Raw genomic sequence first — 19,529 nt, 5'->3', positions numbered from 1 at the left:
TGTGAGCCACGTGGGGGAGGACCGACTTGTTGGAGACGGGAGACGTTGAGAGCCGAGGGTGGGCTGTATGTGGGGGTGGGGGGGCTGGCGAGCAGGAGGAGAGGGTCCAGGCCGTGGAAGGGACAGCCCCGTTGTGCGTGATAGTTCGCCCGACAAGCACTTACTGCGCGCTGGCTTTGTGCCAGACGCGGGCCAATGCGGGGATGGCCGGCGGGGAGAGGGGGTCAGGGCAGGCTTTCCCGAGGGCCCAGGCAGCCTGGATCTGGAGGACCAGGGCGAGGCAGCCAGCCGGAGGAGGGTAGGAGATGCGGTGTGGGAGTGGCGTGTGCGGGGGGGCCCTGAGGAAGGAGGGGGTGTGTACAGTCTAGGGACGACTGGGACAGCAGAGGGTCTGGCTGAGACCGGTGAGGTGGGAAGAGCCAGATTCTAGGGGGCTTCGTAGGCCAAATTTCAGATTTTCGAGTTTAGTCTGGTGGCCACACGAAGCCTATTTCATGCCGTGCTCGACCCGGAACAGCCGCTTTTGGAGAGACGTTGACACAGAGTGAAGGGTGGGCCGGGCAGGTCTGCGGCCTGTGTCCCGGGTGGAGGGTTGGGCCCCCAGAGGAAGGAGGAGAGCGGTCCTGAATGAAGTGCGAAGGAAAGTTACGCGTGGAGGGGGAGGCTTGTTCTGCGTGGCTGCAGAAAGCAAACCTCAGGCTCGCAGGCGGGTGTTCGAGGTGGCAGGTCCTGCCTGAGCGTCTGAAATGGTTTCTGCGCCTCTAGAGTGTGGTCAGCCTTGGGGGACAGAGCTGGAGGCGGAGGAGGAGTGTGGGCAGCCACGGCGAGGCCGCCCGGGCAGGAAGCCTGTGCAGGGTGGGCAGGGCCTCCCGTGCTGTCTGCTGGGGCCTCCCTGGCTCCGCGGGCGAAATCTGCACCGTTCACTCCGCCTGCAGATGAGGCCACAGACTTGAAATTTGACCTCGTCTCTTGCTCTAATCTGAAAATTCATGAACGTGGAACTTTGCAAAAATATACTGGTAAAAAGAAGGAGGTCAGCACTTAGGATTCATGTTAAATACTGGAGGCTGTGCTTATTGGGTTCCTCAGACACGGAAGACCTGTGGCTGCCGGGGACCCACAACGGCTGTTCCCGGTGGGTCAGTCCGAGGCCGGCCGTCGGGGCTGGGGCAGGCCGGTGCGGGAGGGAAAGTTACCGTTCCGGGCCAAGAGGGAAAGAACACATCCCCAGAGAAACCCAAACTCTGGAATAACAGGCACTGGCTGCTCGCAGGATGTTTCTATTTCCCGTGTAAATTGGGAGCAAAGGCCAAAGAAAACAGAGGAATCGGGTGTCTCTTCTCCTGGGGGGAGCTCCGACGGCGTGGGCTCAGCCACGGTCACGGGCACGGTTCACGCTGTGGAGATAGAAACAGCGGGCAGGAGAGCCTCTGGCGGCGCAGCCCGCGGGCGGCTCTCAGGTGGGATCGGAAGGCCAGCCGGGTTGGAGATGGTGGTGGTGGGAGGGAGGAAGGGAGGGAGGGAGCGGGGTTCTCATTTGGAGTGGAAACAGCGGGCAGGGATTGTCTCCTCGCCGTCTGAACCTGGGGGATCCGGGGGAGCTGCTTGAGGGGCGGGTGACAGATCCCCGCACTCTGGGGCGGGGCAGTGCTGAAGGTCTCTGCTTCCGGGCGTGAGCGGGGACTGGGCGTCCCTCGTCCTGTCCCACACGTGGTCACCCACTGGCTTTGTTAAGGGGCGGGGACAGATTCTTTGTCCCGCCCCCATTCTCATGTAAATGTTCCTGGCTGTGCACACAGACTTCGCACGCGCAGGTCACAGGTGGGCCTCTCTGCTGCTGTTAAAGGAGACTCGTTTGTGAATACTCAGCCCCCCAGTGTTTCTCCCTGTGTGACCCCCGCCCTCATCTCGGCCGAGTTGCAGTGGAGATGGATGGCGAAGGTCTAGCGGATGAGGGAGCTGAGCTTCTGTGGGTGTTCTGGTTTTCTGTTTTTGGCTGTCGGCGGAAGGAAGGCTGAGCCAAGGAGTCTGCTTGCAGACCAACCGTAGACTGTTGCGTGACCTGTGGGGCGTGGCCTGTGGGGCGCGCGCCGGTCTCGGCGGGGAGGGCGGTTCGCGGGCAGCCGGGCCTCCCTCCGGGGGCCGTCTGCATGGACTGACGCGTCTCTCGCCGCTCTTTCCCCCGGGGACCGACGCAGCAAACCCAGGCCGCCAAGAGGAAACGCCCGGCATCCAGGCAGGCCCCGCCGGCGAAACGGAGGAGTGCGACGGCCTCTCTCCCAGCCAAGAAGACCGCTGCCAAAGAAACGCCAAGGGCTTTGAAGGGGAAGGCGAGGAAGGTGTTTCCTCCAAAGAGGTCTCCAGCCAGCGCGAGCGGCAGAGACCAGGAGCAGAAGCCGGGCGTTAAGACTTCGTCGCTGTTCAGAAACAACCCCGAGATTCCCCAGCTCCGCAGGTAGGCCCAGGCGCAGGCGGGCCCAGGCGCGGGCGCACTCCAGGGGCGGGAGGAGCAGCGGAGTGCGCTCCGCCGCCTTCTTCCCGGTGCGTTGGACCTGATGCTGGGTTTTGTTCGTCGCTTGCAGGCCCCTGGTGAAGCAGGTGCAAGAAAGCGTGTTTTCTTCAGAAGCTTTTCACGAGCTGGACCTCCACCCGCATTTAGTGAGTAGACCTGCCTGCGGTTCCCGCCGTCCGGGGCCCCGCGCGCCCGCCCGTGCGGGGGTCTGCAAGGCAGTTCTAGGGGGGAAACCCCAGTGTGGGTGGGGGTTTCTGCCCCGCGTGCCTGCCCGAGCTCGGTCTGTAAGACATGCCCCTGGGACGAGTCCACTGAGCTCCCGGCGCTGTTCACCGTGGTCCCGCCCCGCCCCCGCCCCTCTGCGGGAGGAACTCGAGCCCCTCCTCACCCCGTTCCCTTCAGGACCGGGCCCCCCTTAGAGGCTGTCAGTCAGCCGTGCCCTTGCCGGCAGGTGTGACGGGGGGGGGGGGCCTTCTGGAGGCAGGTGTCGTAGTGACGGCAGGAGGGAACTGAGCTGCTTCTTGCTGCAAAGGGATGTCTGTAGCGACAAAGAATTGAGGGAAAAAGACTCTTTTAGCGTGTGTTTTCTGCAAACAGATGAACGCTTCTCTTTGACCACGAGTGAGGTTCTGGGCCTGTTCGCGAGTGGGCAGAGGAAAGTGCGTGCTCCCTGAGGGGGTTCCTTTGCCCTCCCCTTCGGGGCGGGCTGCACCAGCCTCGAGCTGAGCAGGGCTTCTCGGCCTCGGGGCCGAGGACGTTTCGGGGCGGTCACTCAGTGTGGGACGGCGAGCAGTGTCCCAAGCCCCGATGCTCCTGGTGCCAGAAGCTTGCCCTCCTGCACCGTGACAGCCAGACTTGTCCCCGGGCTGCTGCGCCGGGGCCGAGCCACCCCAATGGAGAGCTGTCGGGTCTGGGTGGTCGGCTCTCTGCCGTGGGGGTTGTGGGCGCCAAATACATTTATTCCGGAGAAGGACGCAGAACAGCGTTTACGTTCCTCGTCTTCTCTTTCAGATCTCCACGATCCACGCGGTCTTGAACATGTCCCAGATGACCAGGTAAGAGGTGCAGGCCAGTCCCAGCTCTTTCTGGGACAGAAGTGGGCAAAGGCGTGGGGGATCTGGCCTGTGGCGGGCGGGCTGGGCCCAGCTGTGTGTCAGTGGCAGAGAGCAGTGCCAGACCCCGCCCGTCGAGGGCTTCACTGCGCACCCCCCACCCCCCAGTGGGGAGACCGGTCCCGCGCAGCTCTGCCCTCGCGGCCGGCCGCGCGGGGGCTGGTCCTCCTGGGATCTCTCTGCCGTCCTTCCTGAGAAGGCTCCGTCACAGACACGGGACTCACCGTGCCGTGTCTTAATGGTGAGGACCAGCGGTAGGACGGTGAATACTGGGAAGTGAAAATAAGAATGTCGAAGAGCAGAGTAAGCCCCCCACCGTGTTTTTTGTTCAGTTTAGTTTCCCAAACCTCAGCGATGCCTGTCCCTCCTTTGTTGCTAGTTTTCGCACGCACATGCAGACGCACGCCTGAGCGTGACCCTGCAGTGACCTCTCGGTCCTCTGGAGAGAGAGCATCAGTTCCTGGCTCTCCCGGGGGCTCCCGGCTTCCTCTTGCTCTTCTGCTCGGGAACCGCCCCCCCGGGAATGTTTCCGCAGCGTTTCCCGTCCCCTCCTACAGGAGGCAAGAGAGAGTGGCACATGCTCTCGCCGTAGCTCCAGGTCGTCGCCACGCCCGTCCCAACTCTGCTTACAGTCGGCACAGCGGGTGGGGTGGCCAGTCTGGGGCTCGCCTCCACACCACCAGCGGAGTGCCCGGACTCTGACGGAGGCTTTGTCCTTCTGCTCGTCAGAGGTTCCTCGGCGTCTTCACTTGCGCGCTTAGGCAACTTCTAAGGGGGCGGTTGGTAGACCAAAGTGTGGGGCCACTGCCCTCCGTGTGCCGTGTGTCTGCCCGCACATGCGAGTGCGTGCCGTGTCAAGATAACCATGTGTGTGTGTCTTCTCTCTCGTGCGTGGTCCCAGCGTGCAGAAGCAAAGCATCCCCGTGTTGCTGGAAGGCAGAGATGCCCTCGTGAGATCCCAGACGGGCTCAGGTCAGTCGTTGCCGAGTTTCTGCGTCCCCGCCCACGGGGCCCGGGCCACGGCCGTGCGGCACGCCGTGTGGTCAGGTGGCTGTGCGGGGGAGGAGAGGCCACGCTTGCTTTTGCTGCGAGCCCTGACCTAGTTCACACGGGGACAGTGAGGGGGCCGTGGGGGGAGCCACAGGCAGGAACCATCTGAAGAGGTCAGGTTCTGTTCTCCTCCTCGGAACCCGTCTCTGGGCTTTGCCGAGTCCCGTCAGCCATGAATGTTTTCTGGGTGATGAATGTTTTCTGGGCGCTAACCCCAGCTCTGACACGAGCACACACCGCTCGGACGCCCGTCACTTGCTCCAACATGGGACCCTGAACAACCTGCCATGCTCTTCTGGCCCTTGTACACCCGCCCAGTCTTGCAGTGCGCCCCGCCCCGCCAGCCTCCACTCAGGTGGGCGGGGCTGGGGCTGGGGTTCAAACAGCTCCTCCTGCAGCAGCTCCACAGAGGACGTCATCAACTTGACCCCCGAGCTCCTCTGAGAGGTCAGGGCCCTTCGGAGGAGGACCTGTTGCTCTGGAGACAGCCCCCCCCGTGGCCCTGTGGTGCAGCGCAGGGGCTGTGTGCCCGTTGGAGGGAGGAGGGGCTGAGGCTGCTGGGCTCGTGGGTGGAGGGGGCTGGGTGACGAGGAACGTGGCAGACGGTGAGCTCCGTTTCCGCCCGTCCTGGGCCGTGCGCCTGCTCTGCCCGTCCCCCTGCTCTGCCCTTCCCCAGACCGAGTGCCACCCGCAGGGGGCGGGGCCGCTGTCTCTCCCGGTCACCCACTGGGGCCCCGCTTTTACTTACTCTTTTCCTTTTTTAAAAGGTAAAACTCTCGCCTATTGCATCCCGGTGGTCCAGTCCCTTCAGGCGATGCAGACAAAAATACAGGTGAGTGTCGGACGTGGGTTTCCACTGCAGTTCAAGGCGCGTGCGAGCCCGTCCACCTGGAGCCCTGCTGTGACCCTGGGCCCGAAGGAGGCCATTGCCCCGGAGTGGTTCCCGCTCCTCTGTTTAACCCATTCGTCCCGCGGGCGCGCTGCCTCTGCAGCGGGCCTGGAGCGCATTTCTCCGCCGTCACGGCGGGTCGATCGGGGGCATCTGTTGGGTGCGCCCCAGGTGTCCACCTTGGTGCCGGATGCTTCACCTGTGCGCTCCTCTTGAATCTGCAACCACCTCGGTGCCTCCCAGTTGGTGGCGCCACTGTTACCCTGAGCTTTCCCGAAAAGTGGGGGGTGGGGAAGTGCAGTAGCCTAGCCAGACCCAGTGGCGAGCACGGGGCAGCTGCGTCCCCGCTCCGCCCTCTGGGGACGGTGGCCCCTCGTGAAGCACAGGCGTGGGACTCAGCGGCCAGGGAGCGAGTTTGGCAGCAGGGCCACCCGGTGTGAGCGTTCCCAGAACTTCCTTCAGGTGTGGAACGAGCAGTTGGCCCTGGGTTCTTTGTGTCCGGGGGGCCGGTTGCCCGCCACGCTCCACAGCATAGGTGTCATCTCTGAGCCTGGCCTGGAGTCCCCAGGGACGTCCCGGTCGGTCTCGGGAGGCGACGGCGAGGTCAGAACGGGGGTGAGGCGGCCCCCGAACAGGTGAGAAGAGCCCGCTGGCTCCCTTTGTCTCGGTCTGGACAGACACCGTCAGGCATGCACCGAGCCTGCCTGATACGTGAGTGCCAAAATAAATAACTCGAGTGTTGGATTAGAGCCCATAAACTAAAACAAATATCCGCGAGTCCAAACTGATAAGTGGAAATGACTGGATAAATGCAGGGGGAAGGGAGAGCCCTGTCTCGCGGCAGAATTCCAAAGGACGGACGTGGCGTGCGTGATGGGAGGAGAACCGTGGAGCTGGACCGACACGAACACGCGGCGGGGGGGGGCGGGGTGCTGCGGGTGCCACAGACACGGCCGTCACAGGCCGGGCCGAGGGCGCCACCGTGCGGAGGCGTGGGGTGTCGGCGTGGCTCCAGAGCGTCTCCCCACGGGGCGCTTCCTCGTCACGCGGGGAAGCAGCGGGAAGCCGGGCCGTCCCGTCCTACCTGGGCGGTCAGGGCCAGCGCCCCTGGAGCAGGTGTCCTCCCGTGCCCCCACGAGTCTCATGAGGACGCAGCTCCAAGGCACGCAGCCCAAGTTGGTCCCCAGCAGACAGCGGACACACCAGACCAAGGGACACTCTGCGGGGCCACTGGCCAGTGCTCTTCAAAGCTGTCAAGGTCGCAAAGGCACGGAGATGCCGAGCGCCCCCCCAGGTGAAGAAGAGGCAGAGGAGACGCGGCCGCAGGGCAGTGCACGGTCCTGCGCCGGGGCCCGGGGCGGGGCCGGGGCCGGCCGGGGGCTGTGCCTGAGGCCCGGGGGCTGGGGGCTGGTGGCCAGTGTCCGGGCAGGGCCAGTGTCCGGGCGGGGCCGGCGTCCCGTCCTGTGGTCCCGAGAGTCAGTGCCGTGTAAGGAGGCTGGGGGAGCACTGAGGGCGGTTCTTTGTGCTGTTTGTGAAGTTCTGTTTGTGAGTCTGAATTATTTGAGAGTAAGTTCACATTTTACTTAAGCTTTGTATAAGTAATTTTAATTCGATAAAACAGCAATCCTGCACAATGATGCCAACGGCAGAACCTTTGAGAGCCGTACTGCAGAGGTACCCTTCTCGGTCACTTGTGGACCCGTGTTCTCGCCCTGTCCACCGAGACAGGCAGGGGAGGAACCAGCACGTGCAGCGGGGCGCCAGCTCCGGTAGTGGCGGTAATCGGTGTGCGTACCTGTACGTGGAAAGGTGAGGAAGACTCTTGTCAAACCACTGGTGCTGGGTTCTCTGAAGTGGACCTGTGGGGATTTTATTTCCTGCGGGGGACCAACTTTTCCTCCCCGCAGGGCCCTCTCGGGGACAGAACACCCTCAACGGGGCTTCCTCAGCCACGTACTTGGAACAGGGGGAGAAACCGAGTATCCCAACAGTGCGGGGGGGTGGGGGGGGCCTCACCCACTTAGAGACTGCAGGAGAAGTTGCTAGTAGGTTCCAGTTGGTTCCGGGTGGGAGAGCTGGGGAGCGTGTGAGCCGCAGTGGGCCCTGCAGTCCTAGCCCGCCTGTCCCGGGGCGGGGCTGGCCGCCCGAGGGTGGGAGGGATGCGGTCAAGCTCCGCAGGGAGCCGGGTGTGATGAGAGGCAAACCCTCTCCCCCTCTGCGCCTTTCTCCCGCGGGGGAGGAGGGAGCCAGCCAGCCAGCGCCTGAGTAGGCTCTCGAAGGTCGCCTAGCGACTGACCGGCCTGCTCGGTGTCAGCTGTCACCGTCCGCGACACGCTCTTGTGGCCGGGGTGAAGGACAGCAATTTGATTCACTGATAGAGCCATTAACGAGCCAGGTTGTCGTTTTCATGGGCTCGAGTGCCTTTTACCATCTGTATGTAACCGCTCGTTCCATTCGGGGGTGAAATTCTCTGTAGAAGGAGTTTAACTCTTCAGCCTAATTAACTCCCTTGTTCAAGCAGTCGTCGGCAGAGGCCCGTGGAGCGCACGGTGAGGCGGTTTGGCCTGTACGAGCCGCGCATGGAGGCGGCGGCGGCGGCGGCAGACCCACGGCACCCAGCGGCGCCTGCAGTCCCCGTGGGTGGGAGGGCCGGGCCGCTCTGCGGTGTTTCCGCTCTGCCGGTGACTTGGGCTCTGATTTTTTTAACGTCACGTCCGTCCCCTCCACTCACTGCTGCCCTGCGAGGAACTGTTTCTTCTTCCTTCCCGCCTGGGCGGCAGCGCCGTTTCAGAGACCCTGAAGCGCCAGGGTCTCGTGACGCCGCACTGTGGCGCACCAGCGCGCCGGCCTGTTTGCCGCTCCTCGCCGGGGCCTCGGCGCGGCCTCCCCACGCTGGTGCTGCGCACGGGCGGCTCTGGTTGGGATCCCAGGTCCTTTTCTCCTCATGGGCAGATGTCTCTGATGCAGGGCATGAGAGCCATGGTCGTGGTGGAGCCTGCTGCTGGGTCTGTCCCTCGCCTCCCCGCCCACGGCGCTGCGGTCCGCCCCCTGTCTGCAAGCACTTGTGGGGGGGGGGGGCGATGATTTCAGGGCCCTTACCGGGTGCTTCCGTCCTGTACTGTTACTGCTGTCCCACTGCTGTTACTTTCAGGTGCAGTGCACGGGGCAAAAATTTAAACAGCACCCAAAAACCCATCGTGAAGAGCACGCCCTCCCCCGCCACCTGCCCCGAGTGCGACACGACATTTCTGTCGAGATGCAGTGGTCCTTGTCACCAGTCCTCTTGCCTGTCCCCCCAGGGGTACTCTGTTCCTAGGAAGCAAGTATGAACGTGTGTAGGTCCTCCTGCCCCTTCGGTTGGAGTTTTTATTCCTTTGATGCACAAACGCCCCTGCTACGCGTGGTGCCACGGGCCCGCTTTTGTCCACCTGACGTGCTCCGAGGCCAGTCGCTGGTCGTCAGCGCCTCGTTGTGCTCCCCTGTGTTTCGGGGGCTGCCTGGCCCCGACGGCGGTGGTCCAGTGGGTTGGGCGTCATCCCTGGTCAGGCACGCGTCAGGGTTCCGGGTTCGATCCCGGTCAGGGCACGGTCAGGAAGCAGCCCACGGATGTTTTCCCCTCACGTCGATGTTTCGATGTTTCCGTCCCTCTCCTCCCTCCCTCCTCCTCTCTCTAAGGGTAAATAAGCCACATCTTTTTAAAAAGCGAGCGGAGGGCTGCCTCGTACCCCACCGCGTGCAGCTGCAGGAAGTTACTGAGCCTCCCCCGCGTGGGTGGGGGTCACGGTTGGTTCCGTGTTTTGCTGCAAACCAAGGCTGTTCTGGACGTTCTGCATCTTGGAAAAGACAACTCGATGCACACGCACGAGTGCGTCTGTTAAAGTCCCGTGAGCGGAATCTGCATCCTTATTTGACAGATAACGGCCACGTTGGCCTTCTGAGGAGTTAGAGCGGGTTGCGTCCCCGCCGCAGTGCGCAGGAGTTCCCGCTCGCTCCTGCCGCTGTCGGCGCTCAGCCGTCCGTCCTGCTCGCCGTCGGGTCCCGCTTGTCCTCCGACAGGGACCCGCTGAACCGCAGTGCCAGCGTGACCCTCTCTCGGCGGAGGGCGGCCATCCTTCCCGCGTGCAGAAGCCGCAGTTTGAGCTCGTTCCTCCGTGGACCAGCTGCTCCCGCCCCTCCCCCACCCCCGGGCCGTCGGCGTCCCGCTCCCCATTCCCAGTGGAACGCGGGCGCTCTGCACAAGGCAGGGACGCCGCCCCTCCCCTCCGTGTGCGGCACGGTTTTCCCCCGTTGTCATCCAGCTCTTGGTTTTGTTTCGTTCTGCAGTCTAAAACTTTTATGTAGTACAATGCGTTGGTGCTTCATTGTTTCTGAGTTTTCTGTCATCTGTATATAAAAAGACCAACCTAATTCCAGCTTAGTTTTTTTCTAAAACGACCTCTCAATAAACCATTATTCCCTGATATAAAATGCCCCTTCCTTATCTCATTTCCTAAACTCTTCTCTGAATTTGATCCTGTTCTAGACTCTGTTTGCTATTGCCATCTCTGCGTGCCAGTATCAGTTTTTAAAAATTACCGCCACCTTAAATTGTTTTAGCATCTGATGTTTTTCAGGAGTGTCTTACTCCAGCACATTTATTTTTCCACGTGAACTTTGAAGTCATCTCGTGTAACTACATCTTATTTTATATGCACGTGTACTGTGCACATGTTATTTTATATGCGCGCACATACTGTGTTAAAGTTGCATTACAGGAAAGTTGCACTGCGTTTGGATTGGTTAGGGAGGATTAGCTTGTATGTAACACGACCCGAGAACAGGAAACATCTGTCCACTTACTTAAGTTTTATTGTATGCTGCTCAGAGTTACTTTAAAATTCTCATTATGTGGATTGTGTACATTTGGTATTTTTAGGTTTTATACATTTTTTAAGTTTATTCTTACCTATTTTTTTAAAAGACTTATTTATTTATGTATCTTTAGAGAGAAGGTAAGGGAGGGAGAGAAACATCAATTGGTCGCCTTTTGCAAACCCCCTTCCGGGGACCTGGCCCACAACCCAGGCATGTGCCCTGGCCGGGAATCAAACCAGCGACCCTTGGGTTCACAGACCAGGGCTCAATCCACTGAGCCACACCAGCCAACGCTGTTCTTACCCTTTTTGTTACTGTTAATAAGTGTGATTTTTTCCTTTGTATTTTCTCACTTTCTGTGTTACGGAAAGCAGTTGAGTTTTATATGTTAATTTTGTATTCGGTTAGTTGGTTGTCTTTTTTGTCATAGACCTTCAAGTGATTCTTTAAAGAATTTTTTTTAGGATAAAATATCTGCTAACAATGACAGTTTGACCTCCTAATTTTCAGACTTACATTCCTTTCTCTTGTCCAATTGCCCGGGCCCAAACCTCTGAACGGGGTTCTTGCCCCTTTCCTTCAATGACACCACATGTGACCCCCCCCCCCCCCGGGGCTGCCCGCCGGTCCTGCCGCCGGGACTCTCGGGGCCTTCACTCACGGTGCCGCTTCCCTTCTCTGCCCGCAGCGCAGCGACGGCCCCTACGCGCTGGTGCTCGTGCCCACGAGAGAGGTAAGCGGCTGTGCTCCTGGGGGGCGGGGTTCTCGGGGACATCCCGTGGAACTGCTGAGGGGCGTCGCCGGTGTCCCCTGCACGGCACCCACCGCAGTGCCCTTGCCTTTGCCCGGGAGCCGCCCGTCTGGGTCCTGACGAGAAGACGGCCGGCGCTCGCCCAGAGTCGCAGGGCAGGCTCCCTGTCACCTGAAAATGAGCCACACTGCAGGCGTCTGTCCTTTTAGGGAAAACTTAAATAACCACATTTTTGTACTTTCCCCCCCAACTTAATTCAAAAATAAAGGCAGTTGACTCTGAAAATGAACTTATTTTTTTTTAAAGAAGCTACTGTATCGAAAAGTGTTCCTAAAAGTTAAGCTCCTTGGTATTTTTCTCCTTTCTCGGTAGGAACCTTTTATCGGGTGTATTTTACCTGCCTGCAGAGGCAGTTTCAGGCCCGAGTCTCTGTCTTCCTCCCTCAGACGCCCACCGCTTCCCTGCAGCAGCACCCCCGCCCCCCGCCCCAGTGCAGAGGCCAGCAAAGCTGTGCAGACTTGCACAGCGGGCGCTCCCGTGGGCGCTTCGTGCATGCTGAGCACGTGGGGGCTGCGTGCGCGGGTCCGTGGGTGAAGGTGTCGTGGAGGGGGCGTTTGACGGTGGTTAACGGTGGAACCCACATTCCTCTCGTCTCCTCTGGGCTTGCTGGCTTCCTCCCTCCCGTGAGTGGAGGGACGGCCGCCTCTCGGCCGGCAGCCACTCGGCCGGCAGCCGCTGCTCCCGGCAGGCACGCCCCTGGGTGTTGTCATTGTCCGTGCCGCCTTTCTCGTTTCCGAGGGCGGACCCGGCCCGCTCCCACGTCGTCCTGGGGTGTCCCGGTTCACCCGCAGCTCGTACCCTCCTGCCGCGGGGCGCCGGGGTCAGGTCCACGCTCCCGCTCCCTGCGCCTCGGTGCTGCTCGCTGGCGCTCGTGGGCGCCTGGGCCAGCAGGGGGAGCACCGCGCTCGATTTTGGGGTCCGTCCGAGAGAGGGATACGGCTGGTCTGCGCACATTCCGCACACGCCGACGGGCCTCACGCAGGGGCGTGTGTCGCGTTGGTTCCGTGACGGGTTTTTTTTCTCGAGTCTTAACCTGAGGTCCGGTTGAACAGAACAGGAAGACGAGGTCTCGCTCACTCTGACTTTCTAATGTTCGCAGCTGGCTCTGCAAAGCTTCGACACGTTCCAGAAACTGCTCAAGGTAAGGCACGCCAGGAGTGGAGCTGCACCTTTTTTTCCTGGCTCTTTCCTCTTTGAGGAAAGAAAAATACACTGTAGCTTTTCCTCTATTTTCAAGGAGCTAGGGGTTACTCTAATTTCCCTTTTCTCCTCGGATGCTCTTCCCAGGGATAGCGTGTGGGCTTTTACTGATACAGACCTTAGTAACTACCTGTTTGGAGCTCACCAACATTGCTGGTGCTTTCTGGTGCTTAACGTTTTATCGGCGCGTCACGGGCACTAGCGAGTCACACACAGGTGTTCACCGTCGGGGGGTCGAGGGTATAGCCGCCGGCATGCGCTGCAGGTAGCGTCTGAGGAAGGGGAGAGGCTGCGGGGCGGAGCCGGAGCCGGCGGCCACCAAGCGGGCTCGAGACGCCGTCTCTCCCCTCCGTCATCGTCGGGGCGGGGAGCAGGGAGGGTGGTGCTCCTGCGTTCTGACCAAGAACAGAACAAGAAGGGCAGCGACTTACTGAAACGTGTGTTTGACTCGGGCTCCACGGGCAAGAGTGGGGAAGCCGCCTGAATAGTTCCAGAAGCTTTCACGTCGGCCTCCGTGGCGGGAGGTGGTCCCACGGCCCCACTGCAGGTTCTTGCTGCTAGTGGCCTGGGCGCGGCCGTGCCCGGGGACTCCCACCGCACAGAGGCCCTCGTGCAGCGGAGGACAGGGTGTGGGGCCGTCCGCGCACGGCGCGGGCTCGCGCTGATGCTGGTCTCGTGTCTCTCTAGCCATTTACCTGGATCGTGCCTGGAGTACTCATGGGCGGAGAGAAGAGGAAGTCCGAAAAGGCCAGGTACGGGGCGGTCTGTCCATCCACCCCCGCTGACGCTGTCTGCCCTGCCTTCCTGTGCGATACGACGCGGTCCCGCTAGACCCGGAGACGGCCCTGCCTCCGCCTGGGCTCCCCGGCCCCGTGGGCAGGGCGGAGCGGGCAGCGGGGAGCGGACCCGCTGGCCAGAGCTGCTTTTAAAATGCGGGTGAGCCTACAGGGGGGCTCCCTTCTGACGTGCTCATGACCTCCTTCACTGCATCCCCGCCCCCGCAGCCCCCCTTGTGTGGTGAGTGTCCCCCTTGACGACTTCCTGCTGGGAACGTTCGCAGTTTGGGGGTTGGTTGGGTTTTCATAGAAACAAGGGCGTGAGGTTACGCGATGCTTCGCCCCTTGCTCCTCACACCGCAGGACGAGGCCCCCCGTGTCTGTGACGCAGCTGGCGAGGGGGGTCGGGAGGACATGCTGGCGACGAGTCGGTTCCCCGTCGCCTGCGTTCTCCCTGGAAGCGTTGTGTGTCGCACCGCAGAGCCGTGCCTGGGAGGGACCCGCGGCCGTGTGCGCGGTTCCTCAATAGGGAGTAGATCCTGGAGCTGGACCCCAGATCCAGCCGTGAGTAGCAAGGGCGGCGAACAGTGGTCCTCCCGACGACGGGGGGGTTTTCTTTTCTTCCCGGTTCACGAAGCCTGGCGGCAGCCCACCCAGGGCCAGCATGCGTCTCTTTGGGCCGCTCAGCGAGGCTTCTTCCGTTGTCAAGGTCACCGTGTTCTACAGGTCCCGCCGAGACACCCAGTCTCCCGCGACGGGAGCAAAGACAATCGTGTGCCCTCCCCCCAGAAGGGCTTGCAGGGTTTCCAAGTCTCTCTGTCCTTCTCTAGGTCACAGGCTTGTGATCACACTGAACTGCAAGGGCAGCTAGAAAATGTGCTCAGCTAAAAACGGGAGGCTTTTATTACCCCGGAACGATGAGATAAAGGGTACTGGGGGCCATAGATTAGACTTAGTTCTGCCAGCCTGCGGGGCAAAACCAGGCCTACGCATGGAAGTTACGACAAGGATCCGGCACGAGGGGAAACATCCCGGGGCAGCCTGTGCAGGCGAGAGGTGCCCTGTCCTGGGAGCCCCCAGAACCGGGCTGGGCGGCTATGGAGCTGGAGACGCTGGGGAGGGTCTGTGGGCCCAGCACGGGCATCGGCCACACGGTAGAGGTGCTCTTCAGAGTGCCCTCATGGTTTTAGCGCCATCGCAGGCCTCGGCAGGTCTGTTCTGTGGAAGAGGGGAACTCCAGAGAAACATGAAAACTTTGTACTTCTGTATCCACTTGTCGTTGCGTCTGCCCTGATTTCCAGCCGTGGCGTGTGGGGGCTGGGCAGGATCAGCCCCCCGGCCCTCTCCCGCGCTTCCCACCGCCGCCGCCCAGTTCGATCTGCTTCCCTTCACAGTGTGTCATTTTCAAACAGACTCCGCAAGGGGATAAACATCCTTATCTCCACTCCTGGACGCCTGGTGGACCACATAAAGTCCACGAAGAACATTCACTTCAGTCGGGTCCAGTGGCTGGTTCTGGACGAGGCCGACAGGTGAGGCGGGTCTGGGGCCGCCAGAGTCCAGAGGAGAGGGCCGCCTGTGCCCCCGCTGACGCCTGAAGCCCCCGAGGGCCGCCTTCGGCCTTTGCGTGGACTGACACTGCTGCTCTGGGCACCGCAGGATCCTGGACCTGGGCTTTGAGAAGGATGTCGCTGTGATACTCAACGCCGTGAACGCCGAGAGCCAGAAGCGGCAGAACGTCCTGTTGTCGGCGACTCTCACCGACGGTGAGCGGGCGGGCAAGTCCTCTTGGCTCCGAGGGAGGAGGGCGGTGGGCACCGCTGCAGGGGCCGCGTCCTCACCTGGGCGGGGGGAGGCGTCTCGGGGGCTGGTGTCCCGTCCTGCAGCAGCCCCGCCCCCGCCCCCCTCGGCATCTTAGACTCTGCTGTGGCCCCCGGGCAAGAGTGGGCCCCAGATCCAGAGCCGCCAGTCAGGACGGTGCTGCTGGCGCTCGTGCCGGGCCGGGAGGAGGAGAGAGGCCGCCTGCCGCTCACCGGTGCTTTGGTGGGGTTCCTGCTGCCAGTGTGACCCGCGCAGAGCAGGGCCTGCGTCCTGACGACGGCGACGCCTCACCCAAGTGCCGGGTTTAGTGCGATCGACCGCCCGTTCCTCCCCTGGTGGTGTCGGACCTAAACACAGAGTGTCCTTTAAGCTCCTTGCTGCTGTTTTTCCTCCTCCAGAGACGGACGCAGACGGGAACGCCAGGGCTCGGGGAAGTGGCGGCACCGCCCGCCCCCGTCGCCCGAGTGGCAGGGCCTGTCTCAGTGACGGCACGGCTTCCGTGCCCGAGTCTGGTTCACAGTGCCGTCTCTGTCGTCACTCGCACGGGCTGGGTGCCGTTCGTGCAACGGATGGGCAGTTTCGAGTGTCCCCAGAGAGCGTTAATTTTAAGACGTAATACATGTTAAAGGGGTTCTGGGCCCCCAAAGTTTGGAACACGCCACACTTTGCCTCCTCCTGGAGGTCCGCAGTGCACCCACACGGCAGAGGTCCGGGGTGGGCCTGGCCAGCCCTGCGAGAGGCTCGTGAAGCCTCTTTATCAGGGTCTTCCTGGACCCCAGAACCCTTTCTGGGGGTGACGGGCACACGTCTGTTGGCGTCCCTTCTGAGGGTCTCCCACGGGTGCCAGCAGGTTGTCGGGCTGTTGGGTGCGACCAGTGGGGCTGCCCCACCGGGCCGCCGGGCAGGTTCTGCCTCTCGGAGATCCCGGGGGGGGGCTTCCCTAGGGTGCCGGGGCGTGGGGTGTGTCCCGGTGTGTCCAGGTGTGCTGTGGGACCCGTGCCACGGTGTGTGCCTGTCACCCATTTGCCACCTCCACTGTTCCCAAGGCGTGACACGGCTCGCCGACATCAGTTTGCACAACCCTGTCAGTATTTCCGTCCTGGATGAGGGCCACCGTCCGTCCAGCCCAGAGGACCACGCGGTCCTGGGAATGTGCGCCCCACAGCCCGGTGACGAGCTGGACGGCTTTGCCATCCCGGAGGGTCTGGACCAGTACGTGACGTTGGTCCCCAGCAAACTGAGGCTGGTCTGCCTGGCGGCCTTCCTCCTGCAGAAGTGCAAGGTAGGCCGGGGGCTCGCGCCGGCCCCCTCGCGGGGGCGGGCGGGGGGGGGGCCGCGTTGGGTGGAGAAGCATGTGCACGCGGTCTTCCAGCCGCTCGTGAGCGCGGGCGGTGGTCCCTGTGCGTCGGCGGTCCTGGGGTTGCGGGGGAGATCGGGGTCGCCGGCAGCCGCTGTATTCACCTTGGAGCCAGCCCGAAGTGCCTCTCCCGGGGCCGGCGTCGCGAGTGTGGCGGGTGGTGGGAACGCGCCGGAAGCCAGATGGGGCTAGAGGCCTGCGTTCACGGCTCTGAGAGGGGCCTGGTGCTTGTGCACCCGGTTGCCAGTTCCGTGTTACTGTCTCTGGTACGCGGGCGGGGGCGGGGGGGCGGAAGGGCCGGAGAGCGGGGCTCCCACCGGCACTGGGCCGGGTCCGAGCCGGGCCATGCGTGTGCGAGGCCGCGGCAGGCGAGGAGCAGCGCCGGCAGACGGCCTCTTGTGAAGCTGAAGCCTGCCCTCCGCGCTCACCGTGGGACCCTGGTCAAGGTCACAGCTGTCCTTGCCCTCGCCTGCAGCCTTTGTGGCGTGGGGCGTCGGTGTTGCTTCTGAAGAGGATTCACAGCTGCCTGCCACCCGTTTCCGAGCTGGGGCCGGCGTGCCTGGGTGTTTCAGAGGGAGGCTCGCTGTGGCGTCACCTCCTGAAAATGTGCGGTGGTCTCCCCTCCTTGTGCCGGTGCAGTTTGAAACGGACCAGAAGGTGATCGTCTTCTTCTCGAGCTGCGAGCTGGTGGAGTTCCACTACCACCTCTTCCTGCAGACCCTGCTGAGCGGCGTCGGGGCCCCCGTTCCAGGGCAGGTGCCATCTGCCTGCACGCGGTTCAGGTTCCTGCGTCTTCACGGCAGCATGGACCAGGAGGTGAGCGCCCTCGGGGCCAGCCCGGCGTCACCGGGGTGGGCGGCCCCCCCAGGAGCCTGCTGCACCCGCCTGCCCCTGGAGCCGCCTGCCCCTGGAGCCGTCCGGGCTGGTCCGCCCGCCGCTCCCGGGCCCGCTCGGCCGCCTCTGCCCCAGCCAGCTGTTGAGGCAGCAGAGCGCCGCTAAGTAGCTGGCACCAGGGAAGGGTTCTGCCTTTTCGGTGCCCAGTGTGTAATTAGGGCTTGATGTCTTCAAATTAAGAGCATTAATGGAGCTAAACTGTGGCTCCCATATGGCGCCGCTGCGCCGACTGCTGTTGCTGTCAGCAAGACGCAGCGCCCGCTCCGCGCTCGGCCGCGAGGCCGCGTGCCCCGCTCCCCGCTCTGCCCCCCTCCGAGTGTGCGTTCGTCCGCGGGGATGGAGCGTGGGCTCCTCATTTTAGGTTCGCGGCCGCCTAGGGTAGGGACCACCGCCGAGGGAGGCGGGCGGCAGAAGGCTCCGACTACGCAGGCAGTGTAGGAGCAGCGGGCTGCGGGCGGCCAGCGCGTCCTGGAGGACGGAGAGGCAGCCGTGGGGCGAGAGCCAGCGGGAGCCCGCTGAGAAGAGAGGGCAGAGGTTGTCCACGCCGGGCCCCTTCTGGTTCTGCGCTTTTGTTTGAATACCTCAGGAAAAGGGAGACTCGGAATTTGCTCAAGGCCATTCAAGGACACAGCTGCTTATTTGCCACAAGAATATGTAGGATTTCCTGAACATTCCAGCCTTGGTGAATTTTTATGAGCTCTTGGTTTTTACCTTCTGTGTCCCTGATTCAATTGACTTGTTCATTTCACATAAGGCAATGCCATTTATGGTGTTTCTTCTTCCTCTTTTTCTTTTAAAATCAGTTCCCTAATCCTCTGGGTCTGTTCTCACCAGAGGCGTTCTGCGGGGTAGTCTGGGGGCACGGAGGAGCTGGGCGTGCACTCTGCAGGGTCTGGGGGTTCGAACCGAGTGTGGAGGAGAGTCCGTAGTGAATTAGTTCAGCTCTCGTCACCGTGGGACCCTCTTCTGGGGGTTCACCGCTGTGCGCCGCGGGGCGGGGGGTGGGGCGGGCTGCCGTGTTCTAGGCCTGGCTGTGTGGCCGCTGGAGAGCATTTGACCCCTCTGCGCCTCGGCGTCTGTGTCTCCCAAGTGGAGCCGACCGTGGGGCTTCGTGTCGTGGCTGTGACGACTCACCGAGCTGACGCAGACGACGTGCTGGGGAGCGGGTGGCCCACGGACGTCCTCGGTGAGCGTGTTAGGGCCGTTGTCGTTGTGAGTTCTCCCCCAGGGCAGTTCAGGCTATTTAGTCTAGTCGTTGTCACCTCTTGCTTACGCTGTTGTTTCATTTACTAAGTAGCCTTCACGGCCCCCCCTGAGCTGAGGGGAAGGCGGGAGGGCGTGTCTGCGTTCCGTCTGGCCAACGCTGAGGTGGTGTGGTGTCCCAGAGCGAGCCGGGGCAGTCCCATCCCCTGTTCCCGGCCTCTCACCCTGGCCACTGGCCCAGGGGACCTGTGGTCTGCGTGCTTGCTGGGGCAGGACCTGTGGTCTGCCTGCGTGCTAGCTGGGGCGGGACCTGTGGTCTGCCTGCGTGCTGGCTGGGGCGGGACCTGTGGTCTGCCTGCGTGCTGGCTGGGGCGGGACCTGTGGTCTGCCTGCGCGCTCGCTGGGGCGGGACCTGTGGTCTCCCTGCGTGCTGGCTGGGGTGGGACCTCTGGTCTCCCTGCGTGCTGGCTGGGGCCCCGGGCACGTGATCAGAGAGAAGCTCCGGTTGCTGCGCGGCAGTCGCGGTGAAAGAGTTGGGTTTTGTCCTCACCCGGACCCGGAGACGTCACAGACAGGCTGTAGGGTGTGTCCCGGCTCTCCGGAACTTTTCTGACGTTATGATGCAGCCATTAGGAATGGCCCTTACGAAGCCGTCGTGCAGCAGACGGGACGAGGGCGGTGCCCTTGTGCGGGCCAGAGCGCCGACTCCGGGACATGGCCCCCAGGCTCGGACGCCGGTCCGGCCCTTTGCTGGGCGCGCCCCTCCCTTGGCCGGTTGCTCGGCTTTGTCAGCGGCTCGGAGGGTGGCTGGGCGTCAGGTGGGTGCAGCGTGTGGCGTGGAGGCCAGTGTCTGGTCGGCGTGTGGCAGTGCTCGGTGCACGTTGGCTGTCGTTGTCCGCTGTCCTCAGGTGTCCCTGGAGCCCCAGGTGTGTGACAGCACATGCGTGTGGAGAACCGAGGTGAGGTTCACTGCAGTGACCTGCTGGCTGTGCCAGAACGGAGGGAGAGACTGATTTGTTTTTTCCTCCGAATTTGTGATAATTTGATTTT

At 62.4% G+C, this 19,529-nt stretch overlaps 1 protein-coding gene across 2 annotated transcripts in view; it reads left to right on the top strand.

Moving 5' to 3' along the window:
* DDX31 (DEAD-box helicase 31) overlaps positions 1-19,529 on the top strand; it is a 63,302-nt gene that overhangs the window by 3,080 nt on the left and 40,693 nt on the right. The window contains exons 2-13 of one of the 2 annotated variants that reach the window (XM_045846536.1): positions 2,199-2,455; positions 2,583-2,658; positions 3,524-3,567; positions 4,526-4,596; positions 5,442-5,506; positions 11,106-11,150; positions 12,328-12,369; positions 13,116-13,180; positions 14,599-14,736; positions 14,864-14,970; positions 16,072-16,307; positions 17,022-17,198. In XM_045846536.1, coding sequence (XP_045702492.1) covers positions 2,199-2,455; positions 2,583-2,658; positions 3,524-3,567; positions 4,526-4,596; positions 5,442-5,506; positions 11,106-11,150; positions 12,328-12,369; positions 13,116-13,180; positions 14,599-14,736; positions 14,864-14,970; positions 16,072-16,307; positions 17,022-17,198 — 1,323 coding nt within the window. The remainder of the gene's footprint in view (positions 1-2,198; positions 2,456-2,582; positions 2,659-3,523; positions 3,568-4,525; positions 4,597-5,441; positions 5,507-11,105; positions 11,151-12,327; positions 12,370-13,115; positions 13,181-14,598; positions 14,737-14,863; positions 14,971-16,071; positions 16,308-17,021; positions 17,199-19,529) is intronic. The other variant, XM_045846537.1, reaches the window with a different exon arrangement.

This window comes from Phyllostomus hastatus, unplaced genomic scaffold (genome assembly GCF_019186645.2).
Source record: "Phyllostomus hastatus isolate PE091 unplaced genomic scaffold, TTU_PhHast_1.1 phas_contig_495, whole genome shotgun sequence".
Lineage (NCBI taxonomy): Eukaryota > Metazoa > Chordata > Mammalia > Chiroptera > Phyllostomidae > Phyllostomus > Phyllostomus hastatus.
Note: the sequence above shows the minus strand (reverse complement) of the source record. Positions and strands in the feature narration are given on the sequence as shown.